The sequence below is a fragment of the Erigeron canadensis genome, chromosome 4, assembly GCF_010389155.1.
Source record: "Erigeron canadensis isolate Cc75 chromosome 4, C_canadensis_v1, whole genome shotgun sequence".
Classification (NCBI taxonomy): domain Eukaryota; kingdom Viridiplantae; phylum Streptophyta; class Magnoliopsida; order Asterales; family Asteraceae; genus Erigeron; species Erigeron canadensis.
In genome coordinates, this window is record NC_057764.1 from 26,544,938 (window position 1) to 26,560,820 (window position 15,883).

At 32.8% G+C, this 15,883-nt stretch overlaps 3 protein-coding genes across 4 annotated transcripts; all 3 read left to right on the forward strand.

Moving 5' to 3' along the window:
• The first annotated feature begins 1,511 nt into the window (after nucleotides 1-1,511).
• LOC122595820 (ras-related protein RABA3-like) lies at nucleotides 1,512-4,463 on the forward strand. Its single transcript, XM_043768268.1, has 2 exons — nucleotides 1,512-1,920; nucleotides 3,815-4,463. Exons 1-2 carry the CDS (start codon nucleotides 1,658-1,660, stop codon nucleotides 4,263-4,265), a joined length of 714 nt encoding a protein of 237 aa, XP_043624203.1. The 5' UTR covers nucleotides 1,512-1,657; the 3' UTR covers nucleotides 4,266-4,463.
• Nucleotides 4,464-8,692: 4,229 nt separating this feature from the next.
• On the forward strand, nucleotides 8,693-12,491 carry LOC122595531 (calcium homeostasis endoplasmic reticulum protein). Of its 2 annotated transcripts, none has more exons than XM_043767904.1 (4): nucleotides 8,693-8,810; nucleotides 10,075-11,122; nucleotides 11,219-11,475; nucleotides 11,570-12,491. In XM_043767904.1, the coding sequence occupies exons 2-4, from the start codon at nucleotides 10,128-10,130 to the stop codon at nucleotides 12,268-12,270; spliced, it is 1,953 nt and encodes a 650-aa protein (XP_043623839.1). In that variant the 5' UTR covers nucleotides 8,693-8,810; nucleotides 10,075-10,127; the 3' UTR covers nucleotides 12,271-12,491. The 2 variants fall into 2 exon arrangements, with proteins under 2 accessions (XP_043623839.1, XP_043623838.1); XM_043767903.1 differs by having other exon boundaries at nucleotides 10,095-11,122.
• A 940-nt stretch (nucleotides 12,492-13,431) lies between these two features.
• Nucleotides 13,432-13,767, forward strand: LOC122597260 (auxin-responsive protein SAUR32-like). Its single transcript, XM_043769874.1, has one exon. It carries the CDS (start codon nucleotides 13,432-13,434, stop codon nucleotides 13,765-13,767), a length of 336 nt encoding a protein of 111 aa, XP_043625809.1.
• The last annotated feature ends 2,116 nt before the right edge of the window (nucleotides 13,768-15,883 follow it).

Sequence of the window (15,883 nt, forward strand, 5' to 3'; positions counted from 1 at the left end):
ATATTTCTAAAGTGCAAAATTAAATACTACAGTATATATAAATATGTGTTAATATATATATGATGTGTTAATATAGACTTGAAAAGAGAAAAGGGGAAATTAATAGCTTAGATTACATATTAAACATCAAACAAAAGCCTTAAAGCCTAGTGGAACATGGCATGGTCTCATGAGGAGATTTTATGATCTGTTGTCTCACCTACTTTGTATAAAAAAAACAATGAATATTCTTGGGTTAGTTAATTTTAAATTGTTATTGTATAGTTTTCATATACGGAAATTGGACAGGAACGTGACCAAAATGATTAATAACATCTAATTAATTGGAATAAATAAAATATGTACTATGTATGTTTGGTAAATGACAGATGATAGGTATAGGACGAATTTCACCTTTGGATGAGTTTTCCCTGCCCTTAATGTTCAAGTAAATATGTCATACATTAAATTGGGAAAAGACTACGCATTATCAATCTACCACATTCTCCAAATATATCGACAACGTTATTATCAAATTCACGTAAATAGATGTATCAAGATCCAATACTCATATAAAACGATGTTGTGTGTTAATTTTTTAACCACTAATTATTAGCCAATAGTTTATCATTTTAATTAATTAACTTGTGACTAAAAGCATTCAGAGAGAAAAGAAAAGAGAAAAAAGGAAAAGCTAATGATTAACGTTGAGTGTAATGTTAAGCTGTGTTGATTAGTCAAAAGGCAAAAATAAGAGGTGCTAAACTGGAAAGTAGAATCCCCGTTGTTATATATATTATAATCATTTTTTTTTCTGTAAAGTTAGTTTCGATTCAGACGTGTTGTAGATGAGAAACTCCAAACTCGAACCCAAAAGGCCGAGACCTTGGAAAAACTCACCTCCAGGACCCATATAATGGATTTAGAAGATAATCATGATCAACCCATCAAAGTGGAGTTGGTTATATATTATAGCATCATTATTTATTTATCATATCATAATATTTTGATTAATTTATGTGATTAAAAAAAAAGCTTTTGATATGAAAAAAAAAGTTTTGATATGAAAATGTATATAATATTTTTATGCATGTTAACTATAACTCTTAGAGTTGTGTTTAATATATCTTTTTTAATTATATAAACTATTTGTGATCAAAATATGTCTTTAAATTTGAGCTTTAAATACAATCATTTTTATCTTATGTTTACATTATCTATATCATAGTTTACATAATCATTTCCATTTTATAAATATTTTAAACATATATTTTCTATACACTTATGTTACACAAATCTAAAAATGGCGGTGGACGAGGTCACCAACATCTTATGACGCATATACTAAATAGAGTTTACAAACTTTACGTAAAATACAATCTAAATTTTAAAAGTCATACGACACTGATACTATACTCTACGGATATTCTAGTCTTCAATTAAAATAGTAATAATTTAATAAATAAAATAAAAATAAACAATAATACTCTTAAGTAACAAGGGTAGTTTGGTGAGTGAGTATTGGCGGGCATTTCGCCTAAATTAGGGACATAAAGATATAAACACAACAAAGTGTTTCCACCTTCTTTAAAAAAACACACATACTCAAAAATAATCAAAAACACCAACAAAACACACACACAAATACACTATAATATTTTTGGTTATAAAAATATAGATGAATGCTGAGATGAATGGTGGTGGTGTGAATGGGAGAAATAGTAGTTATAATGGTGATGTAGAGAAAATAGATTATGTATATAAAGTGGTGGTAATTGGTGACTCAGCAGTTGGCAAGACACAAATGTTGTCAAGATTCACAAGAAATGAGTTTTGTTTTGATTCCAAATCCACAATTGGAGTTGAATTCCAAACTAGGACTTTAACTATTCATTCCAAAGTTATCAAGGCTCAGATCTGGGATACTGCTGGTCAAGAAAGGTAACTACTACTCACCCAATTAATACTTTGCTTTATATATGTCTCAACTAATTAAATTACCTCTTTATTTAATTAATACAATTTGTTGTGAAACCTTCTTAGATTTCATTTTTTTGTGATGCTTATAAAGTCGGTTGAATTTGTGTCTGCTTATGTCATTTTTATTATTGTTAAATATTACTTTTATTGATCACATCATAAAACAAATGTAGTTCAATATGATTTTAGTGTATCGTTAAAGGATATGAAAATACATTTTGTAACGTGACGTGTATAACTACATTAAGAATGATGATCCATACATAAAATCATTTTCTAGCTAGTTGTATATTACTAAAAACATGTTTCAAGGTGTTACATTTTATAGTATGAGTGCTACTTACTTACTTAGCAACAAAGTATACAAACAAGGCATATACGTACTAGCTTTAAATTAGTATGGAAGAGTTTGGTATAATCATAATTGACTCATTTAGTAGGTTGAAATTGCACTATAAATCATATTGCATTTGTTCACACTTTTAGGTGAGTGTGAACAAATTACAAATTTTGTCACGCTTTTTAGTTTGTAGAAATATATTAAATTAAAAGTGTAAAAATTTCTCCACGCTAAAAAGTGTGTACAAATAAAAGTTCACACTTTTTAGTGTGAACTTTCATAATTATTTTGTCACACTTCATTTGTACACGGTAACTAAACCATTAGGTCATAGTTGGTTACACACATGTGCCATAGTCCCAAAGTAAAATTAACATTATTACCGGCTACCTATACAACAGGTTAATCGATACGTTAAAAGAACAAAAATGGAAGGTACTTATATTAGATAGCCAATTTAAAAGGTCACTACATTACATAACCATTGAGTCATAGTTGGTTACACTCAAGTGCCATAATCCCTAAGTTATTTCATATGATTGGCCCTTTTCAAATTATTGTGCAAGAGACTCTAAACTATTATTTCCTATATAAAAATACGGAAAATGATTAATTCTCCTAACAAAATAGCCTACAAATTCTCTTAACTATTGGATGATAACATGTGGACAAAATCTGGGGGCAAGATTAGGAAAGAGAATTAATGGATATCACATATCACTTTCGTGTAGTATTAGGAGAATTTTTAGGCTAATCTTTTATCATTTCCTAAAAATACCATTCAAATTAAAAACAAACAAACAAAAAAACCTTCTAACATAATGTTTGATGGAGCAGGTGTAATAGGATACCAAATATAAACAGTAAAAAGTAAAAGCAGGGGAGACCTTCAAAATGACTTACATTTATTTGTTAAAAATAAATGTAAGGATCAACCGACTGAAAATATGTAATCAGTGCATAAAATTGTTTGTCACTTTTTCTACAATATAATCTAATAATAGTTACTATTGATTGTGATAATGTAAACACATTATTAGACAACAAGAATGAAGCACTAATGGCGTTGTCATTTGCATGTGGATTTGCCTTTCATGCCATCCTGGTTAGGCCCCATTTAGATTACGCTCTAATTAATTACACAAACCTCCTTTCTTAAAATAACATTAAATTTCAATTATTTCTCCTATCTTTTCAACAATCATATAACAAAAGGAAGTTTTTATTTTTATTTTTATGTTCAATCGAAATGCTGGTGTATGGATCACTACCCTTCTGAAAATCGTGAAGGGGTATCTCATGACCAATTATGAACTCTTTCGTTGCCGCTCCAAAATGTTTACTTAGTAATGTTCGAACCTGATCATCCTTTGATGTGAGGACATCAAAATAACAACCAGACCATTAGCTGATCATGGCATTGGTTAACTTAATAACCTTTCAATAATCATATCTTATAGATAATCAAGAGTTAATTCAATATTATCAACAATGAAAGTTGTTCTTGATATATAGATACCGAGCGGTGACAAGTGCATACTATAGAGGAGCATTAGGGGCAATGTTGGTATACGATATCACTAAACGACAGTCATTTGATCACGTTGCGAGATGGGTTGAAGAGCTTCGTGCCCACGCAGATAGTTCCATTGTCATTGCTTTGATTGGTAACAAGGCTGACCTTGAAGACAAAAGGGCAGTTCCATCTGAAGACGCCGTTGAGTTTGCAGAAAATCAAGGATTATATTTCTTTGAAACATCAGCTCTCACTGGTGACAATGTGGAAGCCGCTTTTCTTAAACTACTAGAAGAAATTTATTCCGTGGTTTCAAAGAAGGCGTTGGATCAAGATGCCGCGAAATCTAATGGGGATTCATTAACGCTTAAGGGAATGAAAATCGATGTTAATGGAAGCCAGGTTATGGAGGTCAGTGAGCTGAAAAATCTGTCTTCTTGCTCATGCTGAATAAATTATTGATCGTATATGTTTTACTTGATTCACGAGCTTGATCACTCGTTGTTGTATTATATACTGTTTAATTGTGGAATTTATGGTAGAAAAGAAGCTTATTCTTTCAAAATGTTTATTGTAAGGTACAAAAGTTGTCTTTGACTCTTGAAAAGTGCAAATGCACATCAATATGCAAGTTTTTGTGTTCAATTCTGTTTCATCATCATCATCATCTTATACACAATTATATAACTTCGGGATAAGTGTTTGGGAATGTAATGAACTATGCACGAATGTTTATGTTGTGTAATGAACTACTTGGATGTTTATTGTATTTAATGAACTTTCAAATCCAGGTTATTAGATGTATCCGACCAATCAAATGCTTACAAGTGACAGCTTATATGGTTGCCACATATACCCGGTTGCATCCAATAAATAGGATTTAAAAGTTCATTACATATAATAAACATCTAAGTAGTTTATTATATAACATAAGCATTCCTGCATAGTTCATTACATTCTCAGTACTTATCCCTTATAACTTCTAGTAGAAAAACATACCATGCTCTTGATACTGTAAAGTTCATAAGTTTAAGAACAGATAAAGATAAAATTCAATTAACTTGAAGCAATTAGCATAAAACGGGTCAGCATTTTGTAGTTCAGTCTTTGTTCTGACTTGTAACCAAACATCAAAAAATAGATACCTGGTTTAATACCTTGGCATCAGTATCACCATATATATAAAGGAGTCACATCATAGATATCTATGCTTTGTGACAAACACATGCGAATTATTTCATTTCCACGTTCATGATGTAGATTTTGGATATATAGACATACCTACCCGGCCAGTACCCATCATTTGCATACACATTAATGCCATCAAATACAATCTATATACATACATACATACAAAATATACATATTTATATTCACTAGAATAGTATTCTGTACATGCCCAATTCGGATCGTTTCAGGTCATTGTTTTTTAAAGATTCGACAATAATGTCTTATAGATAAAAAGAGATAATTAATACCACAAACGTACACATCGTTTCAAGATTGTGTGTATAATCGAAACGCTATATATATATATATATATATATATATATATATGTGGGTATTGCTTAACTAAATTATAATCAATATACCACAAACTTACATATCGTTTTAGGATTTTATCTGTGCGTATTGCTTAACGAAGTTTGATATGGAAACTATAAGCACCACCGTTGACGTGTCACCTTATGAGACTCCCACCATGTTAGCCCCCCTCCAACTTTGGTTCTTCTTTCACCTAAACCCTATAATTATCATCAGTTTGTCGCACTTGCCGACGCATAAATTAAGCTAGGGCTGTCAATGAGTTCGGGTTTGGATTGACGGGTTTGGATTGACGGGTCGAAAATCTCTAATTCTAACCCGGGCTACTAAAAGTTTTAGGATAGAAATTTCAACCCTGATCCACAACCTGTCAACCCAAACCCAACCCACCAACCTGAAAAAAATCTGTTGGTGGGTCGAGTTTCGGGTTGGTAGGTCAATTGGTTGGTGAGTTGGCAGGTTAATTTCAGGTCACTTGATGGGTTGGTGAGTTGATTTTAAGTCAAATGGGTCATGTGTTGGCAGGTTGACGAGTCAAGTGGATTGGTGGGTCGACCAATTAAAAAAAGTATATAAACTTAAACTATTTCTGGACTGGCAGGCTGTTAACCCAAAAGGTCAATCCAAACCCAACCCGAAAATCAAATTAGTGGGTTGACAGAATTCACAACCCTGACCAGTTTTTTCGACTGTTCAGATCGGGTTTTGGGTTGAGTCAAATGTTGACAACTAAATTGATCACATCATGTGTTCCCGGTGTAGAGCCACATCAAAGCGAAGGTTGGTCATAGTTCCTCAAATATGTCTATAATTCACAATTCGTTGGCCTACTTACAAAACATAAATTTCTGGCCCCTACACATAAAGTTCTGACTACATGGCTACGTGTTCCCTTTACTTAAGTTAATCAGCCTAAGCTCTAACCGAGAAACAAGGAAAATGAAGGTATAGTATGCAATGGTTTAATATTTATTTCAATATCTTCATATTTTTTTTTATCTACCTCCAGACTACTAGACATCATATACATTACTTCACGGATCTTCAACTGGGTTCATCGTCCTTTTCAACAAAAGAAGGATGGTAATGACAAGATAGCATTATTCGAAAATGAAGCCTTTGCTAGCGTATGTGATGGCTGGAAAACTTGCCATTGGTACTATGGGCCATGATCTTTATCAATATTTCAAGCCAAACGATGTCACTTTTGTTACAAACGATCTAGGGTCTCTCTTTGGTGACGAAGATGATGGTAATGATCACGAAGAAGAAGACCAAGAAGACATTGAACGTCCATTGGTGCTAAAAGCTTCTAAACATGGATTTAACGATTGTGTTTATCAAACACAAGATCTTTCACCATGTGAGGAAGTGGCTAAATCTAGCAATAATCAAGAAGATTTTGAGTATTTGACAAGGTTTAAGAAGCGTGGAGAGCGAATCACTCTTGCTGATTTGCTTTGGGCTGAGTCGATCTCAAAACAGTTTATTGACAAATAACAAGTTATCTAATGATCATAAGCTCAAAGTCCCCTGCCACTCTTACAAGAATTTTGACACTCAATCTATCAAGGGTTCCTTGACCTCAAACAAGATCAAGAAGATCGATAAAGAGGATTCAGCTCAAGCAATCAAGAGAACAAAGCGAGTGATCGAGCTTCTTCTATCTCTCACTACTCTATTCTTAATCAGTATTTTTTATATTAATAGTTCTAATGTTCATTTCTGCCATTTATGTTAAAAGTTGATCAGAAAGATGTTGAGAAAGAAGATCCATCCGGAAAAATGGGATCCAAAAAAGGAGACTACAAATGATCAAGAAGTAGAAGTGCATGATATCTGACATATCAAGAAGTCTTCAAAAATCATGGTATAGATTATAAGGATTTTGCTAATTAACTACGAGTATGATGGGATATCGTCAACCCATATTAGTTTTTAAGCATAATTTTCAATCGTCATATGCAACATTTTACTGCGTATTAATCATAGCCTTACAAAACTCCTAATTAATCTGAATGATTGTCTGTTAATCCAACTAGGAAGTGCCAATTTGTGTCACTTAATTACTCCCATCATATCTACACTTTTAAGTTTTAAATACTTACCAGTGTACCACTAAATTATAAAGCCTTTTGTTGGAAAGTTTTTTTGGACTAACTTATATTTTGTTTGACTTAATGCAGTTTTTCTACAATGGGCCGGGGGTAATCAAGGAGCCCGTTTGCTATTCTACGTTTAGCATTTGATCGAATTATCTACTCTTGCATGCAATAACTTTTATTTGTCCATTTCGTATTACTTTGTGGTCATTCGAAGTACATATGACTATATGAGTTTTGTGTTGGTCATGTTATTTGTCTATCAATCCCCATTACTTTTGCTTAATGAAATGACTGTCCATCGACACTTCTTATATAAATGAAAAATGGGTAACGGGAGAATCTAACCCCGGATATGCATTTAAAAACTAAAATCTAAATATATGGGTAAATCATAAAGACCAAATAATTATCAAGATAATTATCTCCTAATTAATCATAAATCCAAAATGAGAAATTGATGATTAAAGGCATAAAAAGTATAATTAGATTAGGCATAAAAGTGTAATTATATTATTTTTCATAATTAAAAATCATAAAAATATAAGTTATAATAAGTTAAATAGAAAACTGTATAAAATAGAAAGTTTGATTAAACGGATAAAGACTGTATAATTAATAAGTTAATATATATTATAGGTATTAAATACAAATTTATAAAATCATTAATAATGTTGAAGGACGTTATTACTATGTTTTTTTTTTAAGGTCGGTCATTATTCGACATCAAGAGATATCTGGTTAAACCTTGCATGTGTCATAACTACGAGATGTAGACCATGAATCGGCATTCTAATCATTAAGTGTTTCTGTATAATTAATGTTTATTTTAATTTGTATTAGTGTCACTTATAATTTAATTTAAAAAATTGTATTTCATTTATAATAAATCAAAAAGGACTGAACGTAAAAATAAACTCAAAAAATTGCCAAAAGTTCATGCATACTTCAATTTTATAAATTAGGTAAATTCTAAGAGAAAGTAGAATAACTAAACTTTTTGAAGTTGTCATATTTACTTTATATTTTATTTTTTTATGAAAGACAATCATGATAGAATTAATTTTTTTTAAATATTAAACAATTATAAATGAAAAAAAAATATTTTATTTTTAACTTTAACTTACAATTTACCAACTAATGACAAATTTACTTCATTATAAGTTTTTCTTTTGCGACTTTAAAAATCTAATTTTCTGTTTTTTTTTTTTAAGTAAGGAGGACATAATCTGGTTATTAGTAAAAGTCAGTAATAAACAAAAAGAAACCCAAAACTCCGATAACCAATTGAACGATTTCCGATTTCCACATCTCCTCCCGACAGACGAACCCTAATATATACTATCAAGTAAGTTTCTAATTTTTTTTATAATCTTGTTTCAATTCATATATAAACTATATAAATCTATAATCGTAATTATACTGAAATTTATTCTTACCACTTCACATATTATCTATTCAATTATTCGTTAATAATTTCGTATTATATTATATTTGACTGATGTATATAGCTTACTTTTTGATTTGGAAAGCATAATATAGGGTTAGCTTATATATATATATATATATATATATTGTATAAGCGTAAGATTTCTATGACCTGATATACATTTTGAATTCTGTGATCACTTTTATAAGCGACAAATCGACCTTTTACAGCTTGGGTTACTCGAGTTTTGTCTTGGGATAATAGGAAGTGTTTTTTGCGTTTTCGGCGGTTATAATCGTCTGAAAATGGATTGCGGTAGTAACAAGTTAGTGTGGTTGGTACTCAGGGTGACTCGGTGGCTAGGGTGATTTATCGGATATATTTGAGCTGTCAAATCGAGTTTGAGTATAGTTCGTAAGGTTATTTAACTGAATCGGAGTTTTGATTAAAGTCTCGATGTTAAGTTTGTGTTTCATGTAGCTTGTGATGTAGTTCTAGTGACATCGTTTTTTAGAGTTTCCAGATTTGTTTTGAAGCGTAAAGTGAGGAATCAAGTTTGAGGAATAATCAGGAATTTATCAGAATAATAGAAGATTTTGAAGCGTAAAGTCCATTTTGTTAAATGAATGATAGATGACTGTTAAAAATAGATATATATATATACTGGAAACAAGAATATTAGTATTATCTTCTATTATATTTGACCCGAAAGTTTTGGTGATAGGTTTGGCCGTCTAGCTATCGAGCTGAACACGAGCTTAGCATAAATATCTCGATTCGAGTTTGAGCCGTATTAGCTCGACTGACGACAACCCTAACTTCTTTATTAGTATCATTGTTGGAGCTTCTCTAGTCATTAGTTTTTAACTTATGGTAGATGATGATTTAGTTGGCATGGGTTTTAAAGCTCTAAAAGTAGTAAAACTGCTGAACACTTGTAATACATACAGTGATATAGAAGAAGTATAGAACGACTGTTAATACTTGAAGAATTAGGTTACAGAATGGTGTGGAATGTTATGTGGCTAAGTAATAGGAGCCTAATTAGGTGCGGTATCTGCAAGAAAAATGTTTTTAGTTAAATAACCGGCTTATTATCTAGCAGCAGTATATGCATTGTTTGTATAGTTATATGTTTTAGAGTTTATTTTAAGTTATATGTTATGGCGATTGTTCATTACAGTGGGTTCAACCTCATGTTAGGTGATTTTGAAGGATAGACATCGTTAAAGGTTGATGGATCGGCAGGGTCATGATTATGCAGCTGCTGCCATGGCATTTGCACAACAACAGGCAGCTAACCTCCAGCAGCAGCAGCAACAACCTCCCCCTTACGGTTTTCACCCACAACATCAACAATTCTTACCTGCAGTTCATGGTCCTCCTTTTCTACCACCACATCCTTCTATCCAACAATTTCCTCGCCACCCGCTTATGCAGCAACCGCAGATTCACCCTCACCCGCCACCTCATCTTCATCTTCACCAGCAACCACCACCAAATTTTCCTCCACATATGCCACCTCATATGAGCTCTTCACCATTCCATGGCCCATATGATGCACCACCTCCACCTGCTCCTCCACCTTCTGACCCTGAGCAACAAAAGTGTATTGATAAACTCGTCGAGTATGCCGTGAAAAATGGCCCTGAATTTGAAGCCATGATTCGTGAAAAACAGAAAGATAATCCCTCTTATAGTTTCTTGTTTGGTGGTGAAGGTCATGGTTATTATCGGTATAAACTATGGTTAGCTGCACGCCCACCTGCTGGCATGTTCAATCAACCTCCTTTTCCTGCAGCTTCAGTTAACATGTTGCACAATTCCAATCCAATGATGAACCAGCCACCCTTAAATGCTCCACACTTAGCTGCCGGTCCTGGTGGACATCAGATGCATCAACATCTGTATCCGCCACACTTTGAGCAGCAGCAACACCAACATCCTCAGCCTTTTGTTGGTCACGGGCGTCCAGAATTTGACCAGGCTTCCAGGCCTTTCAAAGGTCTATCAGGGCCACTTCCTTCCGATGTTGCTTCAGAGATGAATAATGTACTTAACAGCCTCACAGGCACCAAAGAGTCGATCAAAGGTGCCAAAATGTGGTTCATGCAGAGGTCCCCATTTGCACCAGCTATGGCAGAGGCACTTAGAGATAGGATATATACTCTGGATGACCCTGAAAGACAGCTTCATATAATTTACCTTGCCAACGATATTCTATTTGACAGGTAGTATTAGTGTTATCAATTTATGTGTTTTTGTTGAATTATGAAACGACACAACTAGGATAGCTTATTCTGTATATTATGTTTTGGAAACTGCAGCTTGCAGAGACGTGCCAATCCTCATGAGATGGATAACGAGGCACTTGCCTTCAGGCATGTTTTAGGTTCCATGCTTGCACGGATATACCACAACCCTTTGAACAAGGATGAAAATCAATCACGTTTGCAGAAAATTGTACAGTTTTGGGCATCCAAGGAAGTTTATGATCCTGAAACGATACGTCTACTTGAGAACGAGATGCTGAGTGTCCCTCCTGTTGCTTCTTTTCCACCAATTAAGAACGATACTGCCCAAGGTGCCTTTCATACCTCTGTCTAACTACTACACACAATAGTCACAGTAGGTTTTCTATGGTAACGAATTGTTTTTAACTTTACTTCTTCATGCAGGACATCAACAGCAAGTGTGGCAGCCTGATAAACAGGGTATGTTGCCAAAATTTCCAGACCAAGAACATCATGATAGGCAAGTCCTACCTCAATCGACACCACCGATGCCATCTGCTGGTTATGGGGCTCCTGTTCAACCGCCAACTCAACAACCTCCGCCTAATTTGCTGCCACCGCCAGTGGGTTCTGAGAAGTTACCCCCGTACCCTTTGTTCCCTCCTGGTCTTATTCCTGGAATGGTTAGAAAGATGCAGATTGGAAGTGGAGTACCTTACTCTCCCATGAGTCCGTTAGACATTCCAACTGTAATACCACCCTCTACTCTGTCCCAATCCGAAGTTCTAGAGAAAGTATCGAAATTCTTTAAGGACATTGGAGAAGTGAACCCATCTGAAGGCCCGATGGGAGGTGGTGATGCAAAGAGTGATGATGAAGATGAGTATGAAAGAGAGCCTATGGTTCGTACAGGTGGTGCATGTATACCTCCGCCACGTAACCTACAGGTTGACCCAGAGACTGGAACTTATGAAGATGGAAGTGTAGAGAAGAAGCCTGGATCGAGTGGGTCTGGAAGGCTTGGGCTTGGGGCAACAGCTAACCCAAATGAAGTAAGTCAGTATGATGATGTTTACAGTTCTTATAGGAAACAGAGAAGCACTAATTACCATACATCTATGAGTGCTAGAGCTTCTACAAGATGAAGTTAATTGATGTATTAGGATGTTGGTTTTTCTGTTTATTTTTGGATAAGAAATAATTGCACTTAAATTCATTACGAAATGTGTGTTACTCAGATTTCATTTTTGTTACCAATATTAAGGATTAGGTATAGGTGTTTATTATTTTTCTTTGTTTTATTTATTAATTCCAAGTTCTATCATGTTCTACTTAACAGTTTGCTAAATAAAATCGAGTAATGATATATGATTGCTATTTAGTATGTTTAAAGACATGCCTGATTAAAATTAAAGTTTAGGGTCTAAAAATGGTGTTTCGAGATGTTTTAATTAACAAGCTTACTGTTCAGCTTGACAGGGCTTAGGAAAGAATTTAGCAATGAACAATCTATAGAAGTAATTCTTGGTTCGAATGATTAATGAAATATTAGAAACCTTGAATATGATTCATATAAGATTCACTACAAGAGCAGAAGCCTTTAGCAACGTGGAAAGCACAAAACAGTTGTTAAAGGCTTCGGCCGGTGACGATTTTTGCGACGATACATTGCGGGACCCACGTTTGGATAAGAAAAATGGAAAAAAATATCAACGACATTTACCGACTGTAACTTTGAATTTCAAAGTCAAAAAGCAAGAATGTTTTGTCGTTTAATGATTCTTTCACAATATATAGTATAGTCGTCAAAAGGTTTTCAAAAGTCATTTTTAAAGTGTTTTTTCAGAATAATACTGTATATTTTATTTCTTACACTAGCTAGCTAGTTATTCTTAACAGAAAATATTCTTATTCTACTTACTTTGTAATTAATTAAAGTAATTAATTAAAATATACAGTATTATTCAATGACACATTAACACCACATACACTTATCGAAAAATATATATATGCACATTTGAAATATGCATGAGAGAATAATATTAATTAATGTATATATTTGATTTTTTTTTTTGGGGTGTGTAACATATGTAAAAGAAGATATGAAAGCAAATATCGTTGATCCCCGACATGCATCGATCTTCCACGTATCTTTAACCGATGATCCACGTGTTTGTTCATTTCCTTTCATTTGTGAATATTTACCTCGACCGTATCGAACTCTTATTTTACGTACGTACACTCGTCCTACAATTTCACGTACGGCTCATTCATCATATCAAACACACTACTAGCCACTATAACTAATGGGCACCACCACCATCCTAACCACCACCACCACCACCAAGTTTCTGGCTAACCGTAGCGGACGGAAGAGGCAGTCGAAAGAACAGGTGCCAAAAGGGTGTCTAGCGGTGAAAGTTGGTGAAGCAAGCGGTGAACAACAAAGATTTGTGGTGCCTGTGATTTGGTTTAACCATCCACTTTTCATGCAGTTGTTGAAAGAAGCTGAAGATGAGTATGGTTTTGAACAAAAGGGCACCATCACTATTCCTTGTCATGTCAAACACTTTCTTAACATTATTAGTTGTATCATGATCGACAATCCTGCTGGCGGGTGCTTTAGAGTTTGGGCTGGATAGTACGTACCCTAGCTATATATAGCTAACTCTAGCAAGCAAATTAATTATATATGTATAGTACGTACTACGTAGTGATATGATGATGATCATGTGGTTAATTAGTTGTATAACGGTTCATTAATTATGTTTCCATGCAGTTTGAATCTTTTTTTATCTTTCAAACTAATTAAGTTAAGTTTAAATAACCTTCTAGCCGTAGTTTTTGAATCGTGACTCGGATTTCCAGATTTTAATCTATTCATAACCCCCCATACGCAGCTTGACTTGTAAGAGTCAAAATATCTATAATTTAAAATTAATATTATTACACATTACTTTCTTTAATAAGAGAATTGTATGTAAATTGTATGTAAATAATATCTATTTTGTCTTTATATGCATTTTTAATATAAATAAAAAATTTGACAAAAATAAATAAAGCCATATAGTTGCTGCTGGAATGGAAGAATCCTCATTTATTATACCAAGTACCAAGTTCTAATCTCACTTGAACTTTTAAGCCAAATTTTTTTGTTTTGTTTTTTATTTTTAAAATTCACTTTGTCCTTTTCAAATTTTACATTTATAACCCTGAAATTTTATATTTAGTTATAATTAGATATAGTTTCATTTTAAATGATTACATGGATTTAATTGTATGTGTTTAAATAGTTTTTTAAAATCTTTTATTTGTCTTAAAAAAAAAGTTATTCTTGGACTTTTATAAATAATTTATCTTTTTATAATTTTTGTTTCTTTTAAGTTTTTCTTTTTTGTTTTGTGTCTTATGTAACTTTTTGGTTTTTTTTATAACTTTTGTTGCATTTGTTATATATGTTCAATATTTAACATTTTGTTTTTTTTATATTGAAGTTTTAGATTTTTAACTTTGTAATCTATGTTTTCTTTTTTTTCTTCTTTGTATTACATTTTGTTATTTTTAACATAATTTATAACTTCTTTGTTTTTTTAGAAATATTATATCATTTTTGTTATTTCAAAACTTTATCTCATATATTTTTTAGAATCTTTTCATATTTTTTAATATAATTTTCGACGGGTTAATTGGTTTTTCCGGGTTCTTTGTTTTTAATGATGTGTTTGGTTTTTTTACACTTTGATAAAATAAATTAACTATCCTCGGTTTTTTGGAAAACTTTGTTTTACATATATCCCATCCGGTTTTCCTTTTAATTCCTTTTGTATCATTTTTTTTCTCCTTCATGATATTTTGCGGTAAACATAAATACGATGTTGTTTTTGTAATATTGATCTGAAAAGAAAAACGGATTTTCTAATGTTTTATACCTTATGTTTAGTTTTTATAAATATGATTTTTATTTTTGTTAATTGAATAATACATGTTATCTTGAAAAAGTTTGCTGCATTTTTTTAACTTCGTTCAAAAATGCAGATGCTTGCAGAAATCAACGCCGCCCATCGGGCGGGTTGAACATCCTAGCAATAAATATAGTAGTTAATACATATATTTGATATAGTTTTTGCATATATTCTTTCACATGTATATAAGTCTAATGTTTAATAAAACATATATACATGTAGCTAGTAAATATCTCTCTCTCTATATATAAAGAGATAAAACTATGTACGACAATTAATTATTGGTTTATTCTTCTTCTTTAGACACAAAATAACGAGATTGTGATTCGTATCGCCTCCGATCGAGTCATTCCCAGCTCGCAAGTTACGCCAAAATTTAGGTGCAACTAGAAAAGACCTTATACAGAGTCACTGGCCAATTTTTAAGACTCAACTCGTAAAATTGTAACAAATATGTTTCTAGCTACAAATTTGTGATTTGAAATTGGTTTTTAACGTGTTGTGATATTACTGGGACAGATCGAACATGGCCAATATGTTTGAGCAGGCCAGCCAAGTTGAAAGGTGATCGACCAATATATTTAATTAGGGGTGAAGTTGATCATCCAATCTCTAACGGGTTCACGAGCCAGTCACTCCAAACATAAGATTGTTTTCTGTCACGATTAGAAACCCAAAGGAAAGAGAGAGAAACGATCGAGTTAAAAGTTTCGCTAGTAGTAGCATGAGTACCATTATGTAGCTAGAGCATTATTTCTCTTCTTCCAAATATGCCACCACCATATGTATATAATTG

Bases quoted from the DNA above. Each gene is read 5' to 3' on its own strand.
- LOC122595820 (XM_043768268.1), top strand. From the start codon at position 1,658: ATGAATGCTGAGATGAATGGTGGTGGTGTGAATGGGAGAAATAGTAGT. The intron at 1,921-3,814 runs GTAACTACTACT...CTTGATATATAG, and splicing joins GATACTGCTGGTCAAGAAAG to ATACCGAGCGGTGACAAGTG.
- LOC122595531 (XM_043767904.1), top strand. From the start codon at position 10,128: ATGGATCGGCAGGGTCATGATTATGCAGCTGCTGCCATGGCATTTGCA. The intron at 11,123-11,218 runs GTAGTATTAGTG...TGGAAACTGCAG, and splicing joins AACGATATTCTATTTGACAG to CTTGCAGAGACGTGCCAATC. The intron at 11,476-11,569 runs GTGCCTTTCATA...TTCTTCATGCAG, and splicing joins TAAGAACGATACTGCCCAAG to GACATCAACAGCAAGTGTGG.
- LOC122597260 (XM_043769874.1), top strand. From the start codon at position 13,432: ATGGGCACCACCACCATCCTAACCACCACCACCACCACCAAGTTTCTG.